Source organism: Ahaetulla prasina, chromosome 2 (assembly GCF_028640845.1).
Source record: "Ahaetulla prasina isolate Xishuangbanna chromosome 2, ASM2864084v1, whole genome shotgun sequence".
Lineage (NCBI taxonomy): Eukaryota > Metazoa > Chordata > Lepidosauria > Squamata > Colubridae > Ahaetulla > Ahaetulla prasina.
The window spans coordinates 17,206,567-17,231,191 of NC_080540.1; the positions used below are offsets into that span (position 1 = coordinate 17,206,567).

At 45.5% G+C, this 24,625-nt stretch overlaps 1 protein-coding gene across 4 annotated transcripts in view; it reads left to right on the forward strand.

Moving 5' to 3' along the window:
• MDC1 (mediator of DNA damage checkpoint 1) overlaps positions 1–15,761 on the forward strand; it is a 39,860-nt gene extending 24,099 nt beyond the window's left edge. For all 4 annotated transcript variants that reach the window (XM_058167811.1, XM_058167813.1, XM_058167812.1 and 1 more), the window contains 6 exons: positions 687–1,259; positions 3,307–3,438; positions 3,989–4,171; positions 9,879–10,007; positions 11,546–11,656; positions 13,420–15,761. In XM_058167811.1, the coding sequence (XP_058023794.1) occupies positions 687–1,259; positions 3,307–3,438; positions 3,989–4,171; positions 9,879–10,007; positions 11,546–11,656; positions 13,420–13,683 (1,392 nt within the window). In that variant the 3' untranslated portion in view covers positions 13,684–15,761. The remainder of the gene's footprint in view (positions 1–686; positions 1,260–3,306; positions 3,439–3,988; positions 4,172–9,878; positions 10,008–11,545; positions 11,657–13,419) is intronic.
• Positions 15,762–24,625: the final 8,864 nt, after the last annotated feature.

Genomic DNA, 24,625 nt, shown 5'->3' on the forward strand with positions numbered 1-24,625 from the left:
ATAGCAATAGCACATAGACTTATATACCGCTTCACAGTGCTATACAGTCCTCTCTAAACGGTTTACAGAGTCAGCCTATTGCCCCCAAACAATCTGGGTCCTCATTTTACCCACCTCGGAAGGATGGAAGGCTAAGTCAACCTTGAGCTTGGCGAGATTCGAACTGCCAAATTGCTGGCAGCCGGCAGTCAGGAGAAGTAGCCTGCAGTACTGCCTTCTAACTGCACTGTGCCACTGAGGCTCAATATAAATAATAGTTATTTGTTAAGCTCAGGACCGTATTGGTTGGAAACATACGGAAAAGGCTTACAGTGGATAGGCAGTGGATAAATGACGATGATAATAAATGTATTATAGATAATTATAAGTGAGTTATTTTATAAATACCTCAAGGCAGTGAACGTACCTAATGCTACTCCCTCTCCCTCTTTTCCCCACAACAACAACCTTGTGAGGTGGGTTGGATTGAGGGTCACTGACATCCTTCATGAACCAAGGACTGGTTTGGTGAAGCTAACCTTCACGTTTTTCTTATCTCATGGGGTAGAACAGGATAACCGTGATTGGTAAACCACGGTTTGTTATGAGAACTCAGCAAATAGTGGTTTGTGCAACATCTCCCCCCCCATTCCGATTAACCGAATCATGGTTTGGCATGATGCCTGAGCTCTATTTGTTACCCTTAGGTATTGGTGCCAGCCCAGGAGGATCCGGCTTCAGCAACGCCCCCTGCCCGTGAGTTGCGGCGCAGTCTGAGACCTTCAACTACTTCTGCTTCACCCACTCCTGTCCCAGAAAGACGAAGCCTCCGCCATCACGGATCTGGGGCCGTGGTTGCATCCAGCACCCCGGCTGCTCCAGAGACCAGGCGTAGGGGGCTGCGGCAGCTCAGCAATGCAAGTCAGAGAATGAGGGAAGTGAAGGGGAGGCCAGAACAGCCCGGAGAAGAGGGGCCCAGGAAGAAGGCCAGGAATGGAGACCTGAACGCGGCTCCTGTTCCTCAAAGTCGAACGAGGGGCTCCCAGAGGGCATCCAGGGCTGCCAGCAAAGTTACAGAAGTAGCAAAAGCCGTCTCTGGCAGCAGCCCTGGGGCCAGGGAGCCCACAAAACGGGTCCAGAGGGCTCCTGCTCCCGACCCTGGGCTAGAAGGGCAGACGGAGCGTCCAAGGACTCGGGCCAGCAAGCATTCCAGCAGCAGCAGCACTTCCGTGAGCACCCCAAGCCCAAAGGATTCTGGGAAAGGTGCCAAACTTGGGCAGGTGGGTATCCAAAAAAAGAGGGGGAAAAAAAGCTGCCCTAAGAAAGCTTCCCCCCTCCACCCCCGTTTCAGGGCAACGGACCCTTAATTGAATCATTAGAAGGGTCACGTCCCCCTCTAGATCTCATACATCTACAGCTGCTTAGACTGGTGGATGTTGCTGCTCTTCCACACAGCCTTTCCCATTCAAACCCGGCCCTTGACAGCCACAGGTGTTGTAAGTGGCCTTAGGCAGACCTAACGGGGTCCTGCTAGTCAGTCATCTTAAATGGGAGGGTCTCCAGAGTTCTGTAAACCAATGGGGAGCATCCGTCCCCAACCTGCTGCCTTCCCCTGATAGGTTGTGGCCGCAGCTCCTTCAATTCTCAGCGGTTGATCACTTAGTACGGGCAGTCCTCGACGTACGACTGAGCCCGACATTTCTGTTGCTAAAGCGAAGCAGTGGTCAAGCGAGTTTCGCCTCATTTTTGCGACTTTTCTTGCCACGTTTTTTAAGTCAATCACGGCGGTTGTTAAATTAGTAACACGGCTGTTGAGCAAATCCGGCTTCTCCGTTGGCTCTGCTGGTCGGAAGGTCGCAAAACGGGATCAGGATACTGCAGCCCGTCATAAATACGAGTCAGTGGCCAGGCACCTGAACTTTGTGTCCACGTGACCATGGGGATGCTGCAACGGTCATTAAGTGTGAAAAATGTTCGTAAGTCACTTTTTTCATTGCTGCTGTAACTTCAGTCACTATTTATTTATTTATTTATTTATTTATTTATTTTATTAAATTTTTATACCGCCCTTCTCCCGAAGGACTCAGGGCGGTGTACAGCCAAGATAAATAGAATAGAATAGAATAGAATTTTTTATTGGCCAAGTGTGATTGGACACACAAGGAATTTGTCTTGGTGCATATGCTCTCAGTGTACATAAAAGAAAAGATACGTTCATCAAGGTACAACATTTACAACACAATTGATGGTCAATATATCAATATAAATCATAAGGATTGCCAGCAACAAGTTATAGTCATACAGTCATAAGTGGAAAGAGATGGGTGATGGGAACTATGAAACGATTAATAATAGTGCAGATTCAGTAAATAGTCCGACAGTGTTGAGGGAATTATTTGTTTAGCAGAGTGATGGCCTTCGGGAAAAAACTGTTCTTGTGTCTAGTTGTTCTGGTGTGCAGTGCTCTATAGCATCGTTTTGAGGGTAGGAGTTGAAACAGTTTATGTCCAGGATGCGAGGGATCTGCAAATATTTTCACGGCCCTCTTCTTGATTCGTGCAGTATACAGGTCCTCAATGGAAGGCAAGTTGGTAGCAATTATTTTTTCTTAACACAGGAATATATACAAATTAAAACATTTAAAACCTAGCAAATTACAAAAAGGCTGATAATTAAAATTTAGTTTTAAAATTTTAGAAATATTAATAAAACCCCGAATTAAAATTTAACACTATTATGCCAGTCCCGCTTGAATAAATAGGTGTGTTTTTAGCTCACGACGGAAGGTCCGAAGATCAGGCACTTGACGTAAGCCAGGGGGAAGTTCGTTCCAGGGCGTCGGTGCCCCCACAGAGAAGGCCCTACTCCTGGGGGCTGCCAGCCGACACTGTTTGGCGGACGGCACCCTGAGGAGACCCTCTCTGTGAGAGCGTACGGGTCGGTGGGAGGCATAAGGTAACAGCAGGCGGTCTCGTAAGTACTAAATGAACTGTTGTTAAATCTTCCTGCTGCATAAGCTGAGTCTTGAAAATCAGCAAGCTAGCAGGCCTATGTTAAAATACCTGTTGGTAAAAACATATTCTAGAAGTCCAGGAGTGAATCCAATCTTAGTCTTGGAACAAACTTCGGGGTTGTTGAACAGGAGCATCTGTCATTGGATTGTGTGGCTGCTCAGGCCTTGTGAGTTGTCTGTAGGCAGTCCCCCAACCCCATCCAGGAGGTGAGCGGTGTGCTTGGGCCTTGGGGCCAGAGGTTGTGGTGCTCTTTCACCAAGTCTTCATACAATTGGGGGGGCGATGGGTATTTCCCCCCCCCTCTCTTCGCCAGGAACCTGTCTTCACTCCGTCTTCAGGAAGGAGGTTGCGGCGTCACAGCCCAGACAGCAAAGTGATAAGTCAAAAGGCTTCATCGGGCAGTCGCACCCGGCGTGCCACCGGACCTGGCAGCCCTGCCCCCAAGGTATGGTGTGTACATTATTAGGTTAGCTGGGGAGGGTTTGGGGCTGGACAAGGGAAGATGGCCACTTGAGCTGCGTTGGCTCCGTCATTTAACATGAAAGTTTTATCAGAGCTTCTTGCAAAAATCAAATCCAGAAGCAAACACAGATAACTGATTCAACTGGATTTATTAACTTCTTTATATACATAATAACAGATGAAGTATTTACAATACCAGTAGTTGATTCTACCAATGTAGTAGAAGTTACAGGCAGAACACAAGGCAGGAGAGAACAGTTAGTTTCATTTCAGCAGAGCGGACAAGCTGGTTTCATTTTAGATCTGAGCACAGAGCAGGCAAGCAAGTCCAGACTTGTGTAGTTTCTGTTTCAAATCTCTGCACAGACTCAGAAGCTGCAGACTAAGACACACCCTCGCTCCAGTCTGTCTTAGCTCCCAATTGGCTGACTTAGTTGCTATGCCTATTCATTGGCTGACCTTGTTACCATGTCTCCGCCAGTTCATGAATAATCTGACAAGTTTGTCGAGTCTCCTCCCTCTTCTCTTTTCAGGTGCTGTTTACAGGTGTGATTGATGAGGAAGGAGAGCGTATAGTGGCCGAGTTGGGGGGTACTCTGGCAGAATCTGTCTTTGACTGCACTCATCTTGTGACAGACCGCGTACGTCGCACCGTCAAGTTCTTGTGTGCCCTGGCTCGGGGAATCCCCATTGTGACGCTTGATTGGCTGGAGAAGGTAACCCACTTTTTTGATACCTGGAATTATGGTCGTAGGTCATGCCAATCGTTAATAGCAATAGCACTTAGACTTATAGACTGCTTCACAGCGCTTTACAATGCTCTCTAAGCGGTTTACAATGTCAGCATATTACCCCCAACAATCTTAAGTCCTCATTTAACCGACCTCGGAAGGAGAGAAAGCTGAAACAATCTTGAGCCAGTCAGGATCGAACTCCAGACTGTGGGCAGAGTCTGCCTGAAGTACTGCATTCTAACCACTGCATCACTAGGGTTGTACCACATCTGTGCCCAATTTTACCACCTTTTTTGCGATGGTTGTTAAGCAGATGTGGCAGTCATAAAGCGAACACTGCTGTTGTTAAGTGAATCCCTTGTCCACAATGGGCGTTGGGTTTTTTTGCCAGAAACTGGAAGTAAACTCTTGTTGTTGTTAGTTGTCAAGTCGTGTCCAACCCATCGCGACCCCATGAACAACGTTCTGGAGTCAATTTAAGCTCATGCCTACTGCTTCAGTGACTCCATCCAGCCACCTCGTTCTCTGTCGTCCCGTTCTTCTTTTGCCCTCAATCTTTCCCAGCATTAGGCTCTTCTCCAGTGATTCCTTCCTTCTCAATAGGTGGCCAATGTATTTCAGTTTCATCTTCAGGATCTTGCCTTCTAAAGAGCAGTCAGGGTTGATCTCCTCTAGAACTGACTTGTTTGTTCACCTTGCAGTCCAAGGGACTCGCAGGAGTCTTCTCCAGCACCAGAGTTCAAAGGCCTCAATTCTTTGGCGCTCAGCCTTTCTTATGGTCCAACCTTCACAGCCATACATTGCAACTGGGAAAACCATAGCCTTGACTCTATGCACTTTTGTTGGCAGGGTGATGTCTCTGCTTTTTAGTACGCTGTCTAGATTTGCCATAGCTTTCCTCCCCAGGAGCAAATGTCTTTTAATTTCTTGGTTGCAGTCCCCATCTGCGGTGATCTTGGAGCCCAGGAAAATAAAATCTGTCACTACCTCCATTTCTTCACCATCTATCTGCCAGGAATTGAGAGGGCTGGATGCCATGATTTTAGTTTTCTTAATGTTGCGTTTCAAGCCAACTTTTGCACTCTCCTCCTTCACCCGCATCAAGAGACTCTTTAGTTCCTCTTCGCTTTCTGCCATTAGAATGGTATCATCTGCATATCTGAGGTTGTTGATATTTCTTCCGGCAATCTTAATTCCAATTTTTGATTCATCTAGCCCTGCCTTGCTCATGATGTGTTCTGCATATAAGTTAAATAGGCAGGGTGATAGTATACAGCCTTGCCGGACTCCTTTCCCAATTTGAACCAATCAGTGGTTCCGTGTCCAGTTCTCACTGTTGTTTCTTGACCCACATACAGGTTTCTCAGACAAATAAGATGGTCTGGTACTCCCATCTCTTTAAGAACTTGCCACAATTTGTTGTGATCCACACAATCAAAGGCTTTAGCATAGTCAATGAAGCAGAAGTAGATGTTTTTCTGGAACTCCCTAGCTTTCTCCATGATCCAGCGTATGTTGGCAATTTGATCTCTAGTTCCTCTGCCTCTACTAAATCCTGCCTGTACTTCTGGGAGTTCTCGATCCACATACTGCTGGAGCCTAGCTTGTAGGATTTTAAGCATAACCTTACTAGCATGTGAAATGAGTGCAATGGTGCGATAGTTTGAACAGTCTTTTGGCATTGCCTTTCTTTGGAATTGGAATGTAAACTGACCTTTTCCAATCCTGTGGCCATTGTTGAGTTTTCCAAATTTGCTGGCAAATTGGGTGTAGCACTTTTACTGCATCGTCTTTTAAGATTTTGAATAGCTCAGCTGGAATACTGTCTCCTCCACTAGCTTTGTTGTTGCTCAGATTTCCTAAGGCCCATTTGACTTCACATTCTAGGATGTCTGGCTCAAGGTTAGTGACCACCCCATCGTGGTTATCAGGGATGTTAAGCTCATTCTTGTATAGTTCTTCTGTGTAATTTTGCCACCTCTTCTTAATCTCTTCTGCCTCTGTTAGGTCCCTGCCATTTTGGTCCTTTATCATGCCCATCTTTGCATGAAACGTTCCCTTCATATCTCCAATTTTCTTGAATAGATCTCTGGTCCTCCCTATTCTATTGTTTTCTTCTATTTCTTTGCACTGTTCATTTAAGAATGCATTCTTATCTCTTCTAGCTATTCTCTGGAATTCTGCATTCAACTGGGTGTATCTTTCTCTTTCTCCCTTGCCTTTCGCTTCCCTTCTTTCCTCAGCTATTTGCAGAGCTTCCTCAGACAGCCATTTTGCTTTCTTGCATTTCTTTTTCTTTGGAATGGTTTTAGTTGCTACCTCTTGTACAATGTTGCGAACCTCCGTCCATAGTTCATCAGGCACTCTGTCTATCAGATCTAATTCTTTAAATCTATTTGTCACCTCTACTGTATATTCATCAGGGATATGATTTAGTTCATACCTGAGTGGCCTGGTGCTTTTCCCTACTTTCTTTAGTTTAAGCCTAAATTTTGCAAGAAGAAGCTCATGATCTGAGCCACAGTCAGCTCCTGGTCTTGTTTTTACTGACTGTATAGAGCTTCTCCATCTTTGTTTTCCAGCAAAAACATTGTCAATTGTGGACATGTGACTGCGAGATGTTAAAAATGAAGAACAGACTGGTTGCCGGTTGCCTGAAATTCAGTCATATGACAGCAGGGTAGAGCAGCTGCTGGAACTTTGAATCTGGGTCATAAGTAGCCCTGGGGAGGTCTGTTGTAACTTCAAACAGTCACTAAATGACCGGTTGTAAGCCAAGAACTACCTGAACTTCTCCACTATTTTTTCAAGCCAGATTGCTCATCCTAAAGGAGTGTTGTTGTTTTTCAGGAAGCAACTGGACTTTCTTGTTTTTTCTTTTGAAGATGTTTTGCTTCTCATCCAAGAAGCTTCTTCAGCTCTGACAGGATAGTGGGGAATGGAAGGATTTATACTCCTTGCAGACAGCTGGTCCTTGAAACACTTGGAAGTTTATCTATGTCCTCAGGGTCACCTGAGTAGTGCAAATGGTTCCGGTACTCCAGTTGCCTCTTGAAAAAACAAAACACCTTTAGGACAACCATGTCCTGGATGACTAAGAATCTCTATGTCAGTGTTCCAGAAAAAAACCCCTTGCCAAGTAAAACTCCGAAGCAACCTTCTTTCAAAGTTGTATTTACTAGGATAGGTAAACTGACACATCTGGGAAAATCCGAATCTGAGAGGTCCGGGTTTTCCCTCAGTAAATCAAAAAACCCCAAAACCATCCCCTCACTCCTCAGTCGATCACATGCTCCAATCGCCAACCGTCCCATCTCAAGACAGCACTCCGACCACTCCTCCTTCAGATGCAGGATCGGTCTGACCTTCACTGACAGGAAGAATGCTATTATGTTAAAGACAACCCCTCTACTAAATTGCCCCCCCCCTCCTACTTTCCCACACATGAGAAAGTGGCAGCAGGGAAGCTTCCGGCCTAATATGGCTTCCAAAGCTGACACTCTACAAGCCAGATTGATGCAATCCAAACTCCAGCTTAAGGCCCTTGCAAGGCAGCTGCAGGTAGATTTTTGTGAGAAATAAATTGAATCAAGGATTGGCCTCTGCAAGTCACTCCCAGGGAGGATTCACGCTGCTTCTCTGCAGGTTTTATTGCTCTGGCTCTTGTTTCTACCCGTCCTGCGTCCGCTGAGGCCAAGGAATACTTTCACACAATAGGTTATTTTTCCCAATAGATATTTGTCTGCCTTTTGGAGGAGTCTGCCCAAGGCTAGGTAGAAGAAATATGTATTTCTGGGGGTGACTCGTAGAATAAAGGAGACATTTGTGCTACGGGGGATTTTTCAGAACAGTAACTCATGCAGGAGCTCAAGGAGGACATTTCTCCGAAGATGAGCCATTTAATCTTTTTTTTTTTTTAAGTATAAGAGTGTGCTTCCGAGTTGAATTTGCTGTGTGTTGAGTTGAATTTGGCGTATTGAATTTAGAATGTGAGTATCCCTTAACGCAAGGGTCTGCAAACTTGGCTCTTTTAAGACTTGTGGACTTCAACTCCCAAGCTTTGCTGACTAAGGAGCTCTGGGAGTTGAAGTCCACAAGTCTTAAAAGAGCCAAGTTTGCAGACCCCTGCCTTAACAGAAGGGATAGTTCAGTGCAGTAGTGGGATTAACTTACCTTTGCTACCGGTTTGCAAATGTGCGCGCCCGTGTGCTTGCTTCGCTCGCCTGCGCCACATCTGCGCATGCGCAGAGTGTCCGTGATGATGTCCGGGTGGGTGGGCGGAGCCTTTCGCTGCCGCTACCAGTTCGCCCAAACTGGGTAGAACCGGTCGAAACCCACCACTGGTTCAATGGAAGTGGGCAAGCTTTGCCTCCAGCTACAGGTAGTCCTCAATTTACAAACAGTTCATTTAGTGACCGTTCAAAGTTACAACAGCACTAAAAAAAGTGACTTAGGCCCATGTTTCACACTGATGAGGACTGTTGCAGCATTCCTGTGGTCACATAATTTTACATTCGGATGCTTGACAAATGACTCGCATTTATGATGTTTGCAGTGTCCCGGAGATCACGTGATCCCCTTTTGCGACCTTCTCACAAGGAAAGTCCAAGGGGAAACCAGATTCACTTAATGACTGTGTTACTACTTTAAGAACTGCAGTGGTTTATTTAACAAATATCTGCAACTTTTCTTTTATGTACTCCGAGAGCGTATGCACCAAGACAAATTCCTTGTGTGTCCAATTACACTTGGCTAATAAAGAATTCTATTCTATTCTATTTTATTCTATACTATGACTATCATTAAGTATTGTCCCTTATGATTCTTGAGGAATGTATCTTTTCTATTATGTACATCGAGAGCGTATGCACCAAGACAAATTCCTTGTGTGTCCAGTCACACTAGGCCAATAAAGAATTCTATTCTATTCTATTCTAGCCTAGCCTAGCCTAGCCTAAATGTGGGGAGAAAAGTCATAAGCTGGAGCAAAATTCACAACAAATTTCTCACTTAGCAACATCAATTTTGGGCTCAATTGTGATTGTAAGTTGAGGAATGGCTGTAAATATCCTCCAATAGAGAAAAAGCTGGGAGCCTCTGACACCTAAGAGTTCAACAGTAGGACTGCAGACAAGGACCCATTGATTAAGGCACGTTAAACTGGCGGCCCGCGGGCCGGATACGTCCCGTGCAGGCCATGCCCACCCCGGCTCTGCAAAGGCTGTCCCAATACATCACGATCCAGCCTGTGACACGATTGAGTTTGACGCCCGTGGATTAAGGGTTAAGCAAGTTTGGAAGAGGTTTTTGAAAGAGAAACTCATTAAAACTTCCGCATCTGTTTGCAAATGCAGCATCCCTCAGCAACCCATTAGAACTGCATCTGCATAACAAATGCAGCTTCCATCTGCAACTCCTTAAAACCCCTTCCATCTGTGTCAGGCACATGCTCTGCCGAAGGGCGATGCGCTGGAAAATCACCAGCCTTTACAGAGGTGCAGCTGCTTTAATGAGCCTCCCGGGCATTGCAGTATGAAGTGCCCCTTCCGCAGCCCTCCCAATTTACAGCCATGTGGCAAACAGTTCGATTGAATGGCTCCAGGAATGAGGTGACCTGCTTCCAGGAGGGAAAGGAAGAGCTCCCTGTATGTGGTTGGATCTCCCTTTTATTCATGCTTCCACCCCACAGAGCAGACGGAACGCTTTTTTCCTGGCACCAAACAACTTCCTCGTTCGGGACCCTGAGCAAGAGAAGAATTTGCGGTTCAGCCTCTCCAACTCGCTGCAGAAAGCACAGCAGAATGGAGCCCTTTTCCAGGTGAGCCAATCGGTTGCTGTCTTGGGCCCAGGTGATTCCTCAAGAATCCAGTGTCCAGACTATCATCATCATCATCATCATCATAACAGAGTTGGAAGGGACCTTGGAGGTCTTCTAGTCCAACCCTCTGCCCAGGCAGGAAACCCTACACCACTTCAGACAAACGGTTATCCAACATCTTCTTAAAAACTTCTAGTGTTGGAGCATTCACAACTTCTGCAGGCAAATTGTTCCACTAATCAATTGTTCTGTCAGGAAATTTCTCCTTAGTTCTAAGTTGCTTCTCTCCTTGATTAGTTTCCACCGATTGCTTCTTGTTCTACCCTCAGGTGCTTTGGAGAATAGCTTGACTCCCTCTTCTTTGTGGCAGCCCCTGAGATGTTGAAACACTGCTATCATGTCTATCATATCCTTCTTTTCATTAAACTAGACATACCCTGCAACCATTCTTCATATGTTTTTCCCCTAATCTTCTTTGTTGCTCTTCTCTGCACTCTTTCTAGAGTCTCCACATCTTTTTTACATCATAGCGACCAAAACTGAATGCAATATTCCAAGTGTGGCCTTACCAAGGCATTATAAAGTGGTATTAACACTTCACGTGATCTTGATTCTATCCCTCTGGAGAGTTATCCTCCTCTCACTCCCTAATTGTCCCCATCCCGCCCCCCCCAGGTGCTGAGAAGGTCCAGTTGCAAAAGAAAGCACCCCTGTTTGAATGTCTCATGTTCTAAACAAGGGGTGGAGAACGATGGCCATTTTATGACTCGTGGACTTCAACTCCCAGAAGTCCTGATTTCTGGGAGTTGAAGTCCACGAGTCATAAAAGTCCACGAGTCGTTCCCCACCTCCGTTTAAAGCAATTTCATCCCAGTTTAGTGGCCTCCAGGCCCATGAAACAACAGCTCCATAATCACAAGTCCACACACACACACACCTAGGAACAGGGTATTTGGGGAATATGATTTGAGTCAACACACCTGTAAAGGGAAGGGAATCAGGCTGCATGAAAGCTGCAGATTTGGCTTTAGGCCCATCAGCTGCCAGCCTGCCATATGGTATGATGTTCCTTTCCTTTTTTTGCCCACATTCCTGGAAAACATGGGTAGTCCTTGATTTATGACTAATTGAGACTGCAATTATAGTTAAGTCATTGTGGTCCTTACATGACCATACATGACCATGCCCGATTGTACATGGTGGCAGTTGTTAAACAAATGGCAGTGCCACCGAGTAAATGTGGTTGTTAAGCAACAGCAGTGATCATTAAGCAAATCCAATTTACCCAACGTGTGTTTTTTGCTGGAAACCAGCAAAAAGAAAATAATTGTGGTCATGCGACTGCAGGTAGCTGCAAATAGCCCCGGCTCCCAAAAACATGATCACATGACCATCAGAGACAAAAACGTTACGGCCATCAGATCTTCCAAAATTGGGGCATTTGGTGAGATGTGTTGTAACTTCAAATGGGGCGCTGTGTGACTGGCCGTTAAGTGAGGACTCCTGGTGGTAATACCACATTTTTTCTTTCTTTCCAGGGCTACGAGATCCATGTCACTCCTAACGTGAAGCCAGAACCAGAACACATGAAAGACATTGTTAAATGCAGCGGTGGGACCTTATTACCAAGAATGCCGCGGGCCTTTAAGGTGAGTTATTTATTTATTTATTTTATTTGCATTTATATCCCGCCCTTCTCCGAAGACTCAGGGCGGCTTACACTATGTCAAGCAATAGTCTTCATCCATTTTGTATATTATATACAAAGTCAGCTTATTGCCCCGAACAATCTGGGTCCTCATTTTACTTACCTTATAAAGGATGGAAGGCTGAGTCAACCTTGGGCCTGGTGGGACTTGAACCTGCAATATTGCAAGCAGCTGCTGTTAATAACAGGCTGCATTAGCCATTAGTTAGAGCTGTTATTTTGTTGATTTTTTTTTTGTGTATTACTACACTGAGTTATAAGTTGGGTTGAGAGAGGATGGCTGGCCCAGAGTCTAGCATTGTGATGGCGAACCTGCGACAAGCGTGCCAGAGGTGGCACACAGCGCCCTCTCTGTGGGCACGTGAGCCATTGCCCCAGTTCAGTTCTGCCACGCATGTGTGTGCACCTCCCACCGGCCAGCTGGTCTTCGGGTCTCTGCCGTGCAGTGGCGGGGTGCATGCAGGGGGCCGTGCACATGGGGTGGGGGTGCATACGGGGACCATGCATGCATCGGGACCAGGGTACATGTGCGGGGGGGCTGCGCACGCATTGCATTTTGAGGGTTTGGGTGCCTGTGTGCTTTGGGCACTTGGTCCAGAAAAGGTTAGCTATCGCCGGTCTAGCAGCAAACCTCCATGGTTGAGGACTACAACCTGGGTCTCCCCCATTCCTGGTCCAACACTTTCACCATGACCCTGGTTAACTTAATTACAGGTGATCCTCGACTTAGCCCCACAATTTTTTTTTAGAATAGAATAGAATTTATTGGCCAAGTGTGATTGGACACACAAGGAATTTGTCTTGGTGCATATGCTCTCAGTGTAGATAAAAGATACGTTCATCAAGGTACAACATTTACAACACAATTGATGGTCAATATATCAATATAAATCATACGGATTGCCAGCAACAACTTATAGTCATACAGTCATAAGTGGAAAGAGATCGGTGATGGGAACGATGAGAAGATTAATAGTAGTGCAGATTCAGTAAATAGTTTGACAGTGTTGGGGGAATTATTTGTTTAGCAGAGTGATGGCCTTCGGGAAAAAACTGTTCTTGTGTCTAGTTGTTCCGGTGTGCAGTGCTCTATAGTGTCGTTTTGAGGGTAGGAGTTGAAACAGTTTATGTCCAGGATGTGAGGGGTCTGTAAATATTTTCAGGGCCCTCTTCTTGATTCGTGCAGTATACAGGTCCTCAATGGAAGGCAGGTTGGTAGCAATTATTGAACCCAATTGAACCCAATATTCCGATTGCTAAGCGAGAGTTGTTAAGTGAGCTTTGTCCCACTTTACAACCTTTCGTGCCATAGTTACAAAGTGAATCACAGCAGTCGTTAAGCTAATAACACAATTGTTAAGTGAATCTGGCTTCCCCAAATTGACTTTGCTTATGAAAAGAAGGGGCCCTGTGACACTGCGACCGTCATAAATAAGAGGCGGCTGCCAAGCATTTAAATTTTGATCCCGCGAGAATGGAGTTGCTGCCACGGTGGTGGGGGAAAGGTCGTAAGTCACTTTTTTCGGTGCCATTGTGACTTTTGAACAGTTGCTAAGTGAACTGTTGTTGAGGACTACCTGTGTACTGGTTTTCCAGCAGGCAGGCAAATTGAGGTGTATTGGGGCCATGCAAGAAATGCGTGACTCGACTCTTCGACTGGGAGGGAAAGTGGACGATCTGACCGGTTTTTGTAACCTATTTCAGGAGAAGCGTGTTGTAGTGTCCTGCCCCGAGGACCTGTCGCGCTGCAAACCAGCTCAGGAAGCCGGAGTCCCGATCACCAACGCGGAGTTCATCCTGACGGGTATTCTGCAACAGACGGTGGCCTTGGAGGCTCACCGCCTGGATGGAAGTGTGGGTCCATCTCCTGCTTCCAGCCCCCTCGTTCCCTCGACCAGAACCAGCAAGAGGCGGGCAGCCACACAGACGGCACCAGCTCCGCCCAGCACAGCCAAGAGACGACGCTGATTCTCCCCCCCCCCAAAAGGGCAGCACTGCCTTAAAACTGTACATACGGGATTTTTTTTTTTTAATTTTCCGCTGCCAATAAACGGGGTGTGAAAAGACATTTGATGGTTTTGGAATGGGGTCTTAGTAGTTGGACTGGGTGCTAAATGGGGGAGAGGGTGACCCCAAAAAACAAACAAAAAACCCTTTCTAAATCAGGAGTGATTTAATTTTTTTTTTTAGAAATTTAATTTAAATCGGGGGTGGGTGGGCAATCCAACCCTGGCAGCTTTCAGACCTTCCGATATATAATTATAGCAATTCAAAGGTAGGCCTCGTGGCAGCAACTTCTACGTCTTTTACTTTTAGGGTGACCCGCTAGAATCGCAATAATGCCAAAATAAACATATATGCCCATAAAATGGGCAGTTTAGTCAGCTTGAAAGCTGCTACAGCTTTGAAACAGCCTGTCAGACTGAATTCCAAAAGTTGGGCAGAACTGGGGTGCAATGCCTAAAAAGGAAGAGTTTTTTTTAAAAAAAGTATTATTTGCATTTTTAAAAAATAAAATAGGAATTGAGGCAAAAGGTAAAGGTTTCCCTGTCAGTTGTGTTAGATTCCAGTAAAACCATGGACCAAATCGCTCGCTGCTTTGGATCCGAGATAACCACTAGATTAAACCTCAGCTTCTAACATGACCTTGCTTTCATAGGGGTTGAGCCTTTTTTATTGATTTCTAGTGGATCAGCAAAAATTTCTGACGCCAACTGTTAAATTGCAGCAAGGGCATTAAGCTTTCCTCAATTTTATTTCTGAAGCTGCAGACGTCGTCTGTTATCTTGGGGGTGCATTTTTGAGCTGCAGCATTGGATGTTTGGTATAGAACAAAACACGTAGACCCAAAATTCTTTAAATCTACCATTTTGACTTATTTCAGGCTTTGGTTGGGTGAATTTCATTTTTTTTTTTTGCCTTTCCAACCCCCTTAATAGATGCTTCAGGATTATGTGGTCAGGAGATGTGTGCGAGTGTCTTTAGGATGGAGTACTTAGCAACACGCAAAGCCAATTCTTGACTTCCTCTCCCATCAGGATGCATTGGGGAAAAACCTCTGGATTTTTATTTTTTTTTTGTATAGCAGAGATGGGGAACAATGGCCCCTTTATGACTTGTGGACTTCAACTCCCAGAATTCCTGAGCCAGCATTGTTGGCTCAGGAATTCTGACAGCCGAAGTCCACAAGTCATGAAAGGGCCATCAGTCCCCATCCTTGTTCTGTAGCTTCAGGTGGATCTGGCCCATTTTCAAAACATTCATATATTCAGATCCACCTGAAGCTACAGAACAAGGATGGGGACTGATCCAGAACAGAATATATATATATATATTGATGTGGAGCAAGAGGGGGGAAAATAAAGACTGTGTATATATATATATATATATACAGTCTTTATTTCCCCCCCGCTTGCTCCACATCAAATAGAGACCCGTTATGTTGTGTTTTGGGGGAGTTAGCCTTAGACAGGCAGGCATACTTTGCAATTCCAAAATGGCATTGGGTTGGAAATATGAAAACTAAAACAAGCAAATCCTGTCACTTTGAAGTTCAATCCCTTGTGTGAAATACCATGTCTCAGGAAACTGAAGTGTAGAGATATATATTCCATAGCCATTTCCTTATTGAATTGTCAAGACAATGGACAATTTGAACAGCTCTGAGAGCCTCCAAAATTGCTTAGAAACTCCTAGGTTGTAGTATCTAATAATCACAGATCTCCTGACTTAAAAGTGGCCAGCAAAATTGGTTTCCATCTGCCAACCAACCAAATAATTATATCTCAAATACTTCTAATTAAAAAGTAAGTATACCTGTTTAGTATAATCACGTTGCAGGGCTTTTTAAAAAAACCAACCAGGAAATCCATTGTTGGAACTGGCAGAATCTGAGCAAACAGCAGGTTGGCAGGTCTGTGGAGAGTCTTCTGTGGTTAATTTTAATTTCTAAATCAGTGTTTCTAAAATGTTCTGCCATTGTGGACTTCTAAATCATCATTTGGAAGATGTAAGGCCTATTCTAGTAAAATAAGAATGTGAAACATCTCGATTTTTGTTCCTCTTTTATCTGCCATGGACGTAGGAGAGATTTATGTTCCATGTAACAAATAACATGTTTCTTCTGGATATTTATATGTGCTTGAAATATCATTGTCTTTCGTCCTGATTTTCCTTACATGCCCTTGACTGAGTAGACGTAGAAAACAATTTTTAAACTACAAAAAAAGTCACCAAGAACCATGTTGAAGTATTATTTATCTTTTAGTGTAATTCAGTCACCCTCAAGAAAAACAGCAACTGTTCGGGGAAAAAAGACACACAGCTTCATAATGAAACAACTTACTGTGGAGCTATCTTTTCAATCAATCCTTTAAAAAAAAGGCAGTTTTAAAAAACATCTGTTCTATTTGCTCTCACAATGAAAGCAATTTGGAAGACTTGCAAAGTCTTCAAATAGAGATCAGAACTTTTTAATTAAACGAGCAGGTCTTAAATTCATTTTAATCAAACAGGGATATAAATCCTTTACATTCTCTACGGGACATGTAGAGAATGGAGATCTACAAATAGCAAAAAAAGTTGTCTATTTTGTGTAACATCGCCAGTCCAGTTGCTCTGCCTCCATTTCTTACGTGTCCACTCACATAACATAATAGGCACGCCTTTGTGGGAGACTACAATTGCAATCTTTTCAGTCATTAGTTATTAAGACAGATCTATCTGTGGACACGGTGGCTCAGTAGTTAAGATGTTGAGCTTGTTGATCCGAAAGCTCGACAGTTCGAATCCCTAGTGCTGCCGCGTAACGGGGTGAGCTCCCGTTACTTGTCCCAGCTTCTGCCAACCTAGCAATTCGAAAGCATGTAAAAAATGCAAGTAGAAAAACAGGGACCACCTTTGGTGGGAAGGTAACAGCGTTCCATGCGCCTTCGGTGTTTAGTCATGCCGGCCACGTGACCATGGAGACGTCTTCAGACAGCGCTGGCTCTTCGGCTTTGAAATGGAGATGAGCACCGCCACCTAAAGTTAGGAACAACTAGCACATATGTGCGAGGGGAACCTTTACCTTTATCTGTTGATAATCCTTGGCTGGATAACCTGCTGTGATGTCATACCATGTTTTCCACATATTCTTGAAAGATGGAAAAGATCAGAATGCTAAAGGCTACAACATCCATTGTAAATCAAGAGGGAGAACATTTGTGAAGCCAAGATGTTCTAGGCCAGTGTTTCCCAACCTTGGCAACCTTTTAAGATGTGTGGACTTCAACTCCCAGAATTCTCCAGCCAGGCTGGAATTCACCCATGGTGGAGACTAAGGTTCCTCACCATGTTGTATGTTTATTGTGGGAAATGATAAGGATTTAAAAAAAGTTCACAATAATTAGTCAAACAACTGTTGGCAGAATTTAATATATATTTTTTATTTGTGTTGTTCATGTACAAAGAATGGCTTAGCATGCCACAAATATATTTGCTATCTTTATCATCCTCAAGCATCTGGACTTTCCCTATAATCCACACAAGGACTCCTAAATTTTTAAGTCTTGTTCAGTTCAATGAACAAAACCAGTCACTGGCAATCTCATACTAACTATGCTGGACTACTGTTCCTATCATAACCTATATACAGGCTGTCGAACTGGGGACAATGGTCATTGTAATCCAAACTTCCAGGAGCTTGTTGGAAAGCTTGATCTGTATCAACATAACAGAAGCGCTATTTTTATTCTTCATGTCCCCTTCCAACCTCTAATGAAGTCCACAGCTCGGAACATAAATGTTTCCGTGGCTTCCCCCCCACCTTCATTTGGAAAATGTCTACGCTTGAGATTCAACCTGTGAGCAGACTGAGGAATTTTTAAAACCAACCAAGCAGAAAGCATTTTTTCTAGCTGCGTTTTCTTTTTTAAAACACATGCAAAAATATCCTGTGTAATAATCAAGAGTGCAAGGTTTTGCATCTTAAAAAGACCTACTGAAATAGCTCTTTGGAACAGCATTTCTGTTCTTCAGGCTAAGGAATCCTGGGATTACAGTGCCGTCTCGGAGAAGATACCTGCCAAAGAGGGGGGAAGAAAAATAAGGCATTTTCAGAATAAAAAATGTAAAGTAAATTGCGTAAGCCCTTATTAGTCCACAGGCCAACGGTCCCATATGTAAAGTCTTCAAAACATAGGATTTACTTCCACCTCTACTTAGGATGGGAAGTGTGTTTTGGCAATTTTTGGTCAGAGAAAGTGGGACCTGCCAGTCTGAGAAGACTTCTGTAGAAGGGACTGAATATCAGAGAATACAGGTAGTCCTTGACTTACGACCGGTCGCATAGCAATTGTTCGAAGTTATGATGGATCTACCATGGGGCTATTTACAACCCAGATGTGCAGTTCAGCACGTCGGGAAGCCCCCTGGTGGTCACATGACTGAAGTTCAGGTGCTCAGCTACATGACTGCATTTATGACTATTTGCAGAGTCCCGCATGACTGTTTTACAAAGGTTTGGCACTCATTTCTGGGATCTGGCAAAACTGAGCCCACAGCAAACTAATGCTTTGCTTAATGACTGTAAAAAAAATAATAGTAAAATTGGACTGGTCACATGACTCACCCATTTTATAGCCGTCATGGCAGTCTGCCTTATGGGTCGTAAGTCAAGGACTACTTGTTCACTTTTCCATCCCATCATCTCTGATCTCATGTAGGACTGAAGACGGTAGCACGGGGCCCAGAAACCAGCAGTGCTCTTGCTGTGTCTTATTCCGTATAATCTGCCTCCTTTTCTTACGTGCCTCCACATGGGAAGTAAAGGCACGCCTTTGTAGGAGGTAATTTGCTACCAAATCTCACTTATGTTATTTTCTGCTTCAAAACTTCTGAGCCTGCTCTGGTTTTTGGCGGGAAGGGAGATTTAGCCTGGAGTAAAATATTATCCGCGGGTTCAAATTTGTTTCTCAAATTACTTATTCAGAGGCCTTCTCCGAAAGAACTGATTAGTTTTCAATCCTTGCTTAATCTCTGTAATTTGGTTGAAGCGGGCCGCAACTGTCTTGGCATTGTTGAGAGTCCACCAACTGAGTTCTGCTCTTGCTAGAACCGGTTGAGTGTCTTGTAGTATGAAAGAACTCCGGTCCAACTTTCAAATACAGTGTTTGAAGTTCAACATCACCCTAATCCCCGATTTGTTGTACCCATCGTTTGTGAGATAAGCCACAAAGACTGAATTCACACATAGCACCAGCATTTTATGAATTGCGCCTGCCCTTTGGAACATTTTACCCCTCAGAAGTGCGGTCAGCTCCAAACCTCCTGAATGTTGTGGTCCGCCAGCAGCCTGTGGAGCTGGCAACGGAATTGGACAGCGATGAGGCTGAGGTGAAGCCAGGGCCATCGGGGAGTGAGGTGCGAGCCTCTAGAGCCTGATAGTAGTGAGGCAGAGGAATAGGAGGAGCCTGTTCCTAATGCGCGCATGAGAAGAGCTGCCAGAAGGCAAGAGCAGCTCAAGCACAAAGGACAACTCGGGAGTAGGGCCAAGAGATGATCGGCCCCTCCCATAAGGCTTAAAACAGACCAGCAACAGCGTTTGGGCTTTGCCGGAAAACAACGTTGGTAGCTTCGTCTTTGTCTACATCCTGCATTTCTTTTTGTATCTGTGACTGAGGAAGTTGTGTTGGGAGGAATTTGTTTTAATTTAGTTGAACTATGCTGGGAACGAACTAATTCTCAGCTTGTTCGAATAAAGTTTGTTCTTTCACGTACTGAGTTTCCTACTACCTACTTGGGCCTGGGTCACAACACTGAGCTTCTCTGAGAGTTTGAAGACCTAGCTCTGCCAATTGGCTTGGGAGTGGTTGATGGATCCTACCCTCTCATCATATTCCCTCCCTTCCATTTTTTTTAGCTGGGTTGATTTTATAGTATTGCGTTTATATTATTATAAATTACACATTATCTTTTAATCCTGTAAGCTGCCCAGGGTTATCCCATGTGGGAAGATGGGTAGCTAATAATTTTCTTCTTCTTCAAATAAACGGGATGTGTGAATCCAGTCGGGATCATCAAATTCTACAGGTGGTCCTCGACTTATGACAACTGAGCCCAAAATTTCTGTTGTTAAATGAGATTTTGCCCCATTTTATGACCTTTCTTGACACAATCCTTAAGTAAATCACTGCAGTTGAGAAGTTAGTAACCCGGTTGTTAAGTGAATCCGGCTTCCCCACGGACTTGTGCTTGTCAGAAGGTTGCAAAAGGGGAATCACTTAAGCCCAGGACCCAGCAACGGTCGTAAGTTTGAACCGGTTGTCAAGCATCTTTGATCGCATGACCACAAAGATGCTGCAACGGTTGTAACTGAAAAACGGTCGTGAGTCCCTTTTTTTCCAGTGCCATTGTAACTTTGAACGGTCACTAAATGAACTGTTGTTAAGGCGAGGACTCCCTGCGCTTTGCTGTCTTAGGAGGAACGGAATTACCTTTCTGGAAGACTTCGGCAGGACCCCGTAGCACCGTATTTTGAAACGACAAGATGCGGCTCAGATGAACCCCGGGAACGCACGAAGGTGTCCCACCTGAGCGGAAGAGAAAAACAGAGAACGAGGAGCTCTGCTTTGGACACAAGACCGAGGCTGCCATCCAAGCCATGCTTACAAGCAAAGGAGCCCCATTTAGATCAACTGGACTCACTTTTGATTAAGCACCCCTTCGGTTGCTAGTCCCTGGTGCAGATGATAACCGTAAAATTTCTTGAGGAGAAATTTCTTCTTCTTCTGGTCTTATTAGAGATCAACAGTATAGACCAGGGGTCTCCAACCTTGGCAACTTTAAACCTGGAAGACTTCAACTCCCAGAAATCCCCAGCCCTCCAACCTTGGCAATTTTAAGCCTGGAGGACTTCAACTCCCAGTATTCTGGGAGTTGAGGTCCTCCAGGTTTAAAGTTGCCAAGGTTGGAGACCCCTGGTATAGACAATTAAGGACATCACTTACCCCATTCCAACCGTCAAATTTTTGCATGTAGAGAGAAGCCAACGTTTTGCATGCAGCGCATGAGCGATGAAATCTGTTTACTTGTGCAGACTGAGTGCTAGGGGGAACTCAAGGGGCAATTTTCATTTGGACTTGTCCCTCTGAGTGCTCCCGAACAGGGACAAACTACCAGAGGATCATCAAAGAGAATCGAATTGGCCAGGAAGGGCGACACACCGTGGGAGAGGCTTTGTCGATGGTGAGCGTAACCAATTTTAACAACTGAAAATAAATAAAATGAAAACGAGGCAAGCGGCATTCATCAGACAGGACTGGACGCTGCGAAAAGGAGAGACAAGGAGCCATGCGCGTGAAATGCTCTGACGGGGCCTGAACATTCCCAAGAGGCGGAATGCAAGGAGTATCACATTGAAAAGCTTGCCTGTAGGGTATCGACAGGGCTGGTGTGAGGGATACTTAGGCTACACAAAGCGGTGGCGTTTCTGAGGCAGGTCCTGAAACGGCTGGGGGAGAAGCAAAGGCATTGAGTTTCCAGCGGTCGCAGGATGGAACGAGAAGTACATTTCGACAGGACAGGAAGAAGACAAAAAAAAAACACCACCAGCCGAGCGGAAAGGAAGGTCGCGGCCGCTGCCATGTTGGGGTTAGTGTATACCGAAGTCACGGTGGCAAAGAAAAGTAACCCCAGCCGTAGGTTTCCCCATCATTTTGACCCCCGGCCCTTAGCCGGCTCATGTAGAAGCACCGGCCAACTTGGGTTATGAGGGATTTGAGGTAAGCGATCCGTTTCATTATGTTTGTGTTCTGGTTAAAGTTCATAGTTTGAACTCTCCAGGCCCGGCAGCGCTAAGTTTCTAATCGGCTGACTTGGTTCAAAGCTATTCGTATGGTCACCTGTAGTAAATTAAAAGTAGTACCAAAATGTCAGACACCGAACAAACTCACTCACTCTTCCTAACAGATTTTCAATTTTACAATGCTATATTGCCGTGATGGCAAACCTATGTGTACCAGAAGTGGTACACAGAGCCATATCTCCAGGCACGCCACCTGTCATCTGTTGCTCTTCCGGGTTCAGGTATACACATGCGTGCCGGCCAGCTGGTCTTCGTGTGCGCAGGAGCGCCAGAAAGAGGAAGAGCAGCTCCCTGGCAAGCATGCGCACGGCAGGAAGCTGAGGTTCTGGTTTCTGGTTCACACGGCAGAAACCGGAAGATCAGGTGACCGGCGTGCATATGCTCAGCTTCCCAGCACAAGCATGCGCGTGGCAGGGAACTGCTCTTACGGTTTCCAGCGCACCCCCCTGCGTGCGCACATGCTCCCGTTTTGCCACTCGGTGCCGAAAAGGTTTGCCAACACTGCTATATAGTATGCCAGAGCCTTTACATCACTGTTTCTCCAGATTGGCAACTTTTAAGATGTGCGGACTTCAATTCCCAGAATTCCCCAACCAGCCATTTTGTGTCCTTCTGACAAGCAAAGTCAATGAGGAAGTCCGATTCACTTAACAACCAGTGTTACTAACCGCCACAAGGATTCACTTAAGAACTGTGGCAAGGAAGTTCGTAAAATGGAGCATAATTCAACTGTCTGCTTAGCAACATAAATTTTGGGCTCTACTATGGTCATAAGTCGAGAAATATTTGTATTTTTGTGATCCATGAGAGGTATTCCTGTCATTATTATCTTAATTTCAATCTGCCCGACAACAAATAAAAAAAATTAGGAACCTTCCCGATTTCCTTAATTTCTGAATCAGCCAACTTGCAGTAAAGGTAGTCCTCGATTTACGATCACAATTGAGACCAAAATTTATATTGCTAAGTGAGACAGTTGTTAAGCGAGTTTGGCCCACTTTACAATCTTTTTTACCACAGTTGTTATGTGAATCACTGCAGTTGTTAACGTGACTCTAGCTTCCCCATTGACTTTGTTCATCAGAAGGTCGCAAAAGGTGATCATATGACCCCGGGACACTGCAATCGTCATAAATATGAACCAGTTGTCAAGCATCCAGATGTAAATTACGTGGCCATGGGGATGCTGCCACGGTCGTAAGTGTGAAAAAGGGTCATAAGTCCCTTTTTTTGGTGCCGTTGTAACTTCAGTTACTAAATGAACTGTTATAAGTCAAGGACTATCTGAGAGTCCTCGGGTACTTCTGGGAGCCAACTGAAGGACACACAGTCGTGACCGGCTCTGTTCGATCACTGAGCTGTAAACCAAACCCTCTGTTGTGTCTTGCCCGCTCTCACCGCAGCCGGGGCCTTCTTATCTGCTTCCGAATGCTGAGGAATGTTCTAGTATGCCTCCCGGCCCCAGCCCTGGCTCCATGCCCAGACAGGCTGAGGAGTAGAAAGCACCTCCCAGCCCTGGCTCCATGCCCAGACAGGCTGAGGAGGAGGAAGCACCTCCCGGCCCCAGCCCTGGCTCCATGCCCAGGCAAACGGAGCAACTAGACCCCTCCCCCTCCCCCACAGCATGTGAGCCTGAGGGAGGTCAATTACCAACAGCTGCCGACTGGAGTGACCCTCGCTTCAGAAGACTTGATAGGCGGAGGCAACAGAAGGAAGGGAGGGGCAGGCCTGGATAAGTGCTGAGTCATGGAGCCACACCCCATGGCCTATATAAAGGATCTGCTTTCTGGCATTCTCTGAGTCAGGCAGTCGAACATATCTTGCTGAAATCACTTTCTGGTCTCCTGCCCGCCTTGAGAACTTTGCTAGGACTTTGGCAGAGCTGCAGAGGCACGCCTGATTCGGATTTCCCTGACCCGGCCGTCAGCGGAGGAGTGGGACACGACACCCTCCACATTTTACTCTTAATATAGCTCGACCGAACGGCTTGTCCCTTTTGGCCACAAGAAAAAATCAGTATAATTTCATGCACTCTCAAGGGCAACCTAACCTCACACCATCACTTGGGTAACAAAGGAAACCAAGCTACGCATTGCCAGCACTTTTCACGTCAAGATTCGTGTTCTGTGAATAGCTTCTAAAAAGCCTACTTTAGTCACCAAAAAGACAACCTGGAATTAAAAACATTTCACAAAACAAAGCATGTACACACAAAAAACCCCAAAATCATGTGTAACCTCAAGCTCCCCAGTCTTGTTAAATTACGGTTGCCAAGGCTACGTGAAGGCAATCCCAAAGATGACTCTCCTATAAATATGTGGTTGTGAGATACATTTGTATAAAGTATCTCTATAACAGGGGTGAAATCTAAAAAATTTTCCCTACTGGTTCTGTGGGCGTGGCTTAATTGGTGGGTGTGGCTTGGTGGTCAAGTGATTGAATGGGCATGGGCAATAATAATAAATAATAAAAATAATGAAGTATACAAAACTTGGGAGCGCATCGGTCTACCTTCTTTAAAAATAGAGGCACCAGTCTACCAATTGCCTTTTTTGGGGAGGCACCGGTCTACTAGCTGCCTACAGCGCCGATCAGCTGTAGGGCGGCCCTTTGAAGCGCTTGCGACAGTCATTTAAGGCCGTTTGCAGCTATATCACCACTGAGAGCTTCAAGGACAGAGAAGAGGAACAGCGAGGCGTGGGCGGCAGGGATTTTTGCTACCAGTTCTCCGAACTACCTGCTCCCATCGCTACCAGATCGCACGATCCGGTCTGAACCGGAAGCATTTCACCCCTGCTCTATAACCTTTCTATATAGCAGTGATGGCTGACCTTTTTGTCGTCGCGTGCCGAAAGTGCGCACACGCCGGCACCCATAATGCAATACGCGCGTGACCCCCCCCATGTAACTCGCCCCCCCCACAATCCCCTGCCCATGTGCGTGCGACCCCTCCACCCCGTTTTGGGCCTAGCAGGCCTCTCTGCAGCCTCCTGGGTCCAAAAATGGGCCACGATCCGAGGAGGCTGCAGAGAGGCCTGCTAGGCCCCAAATGGGACGGGGGGGGCA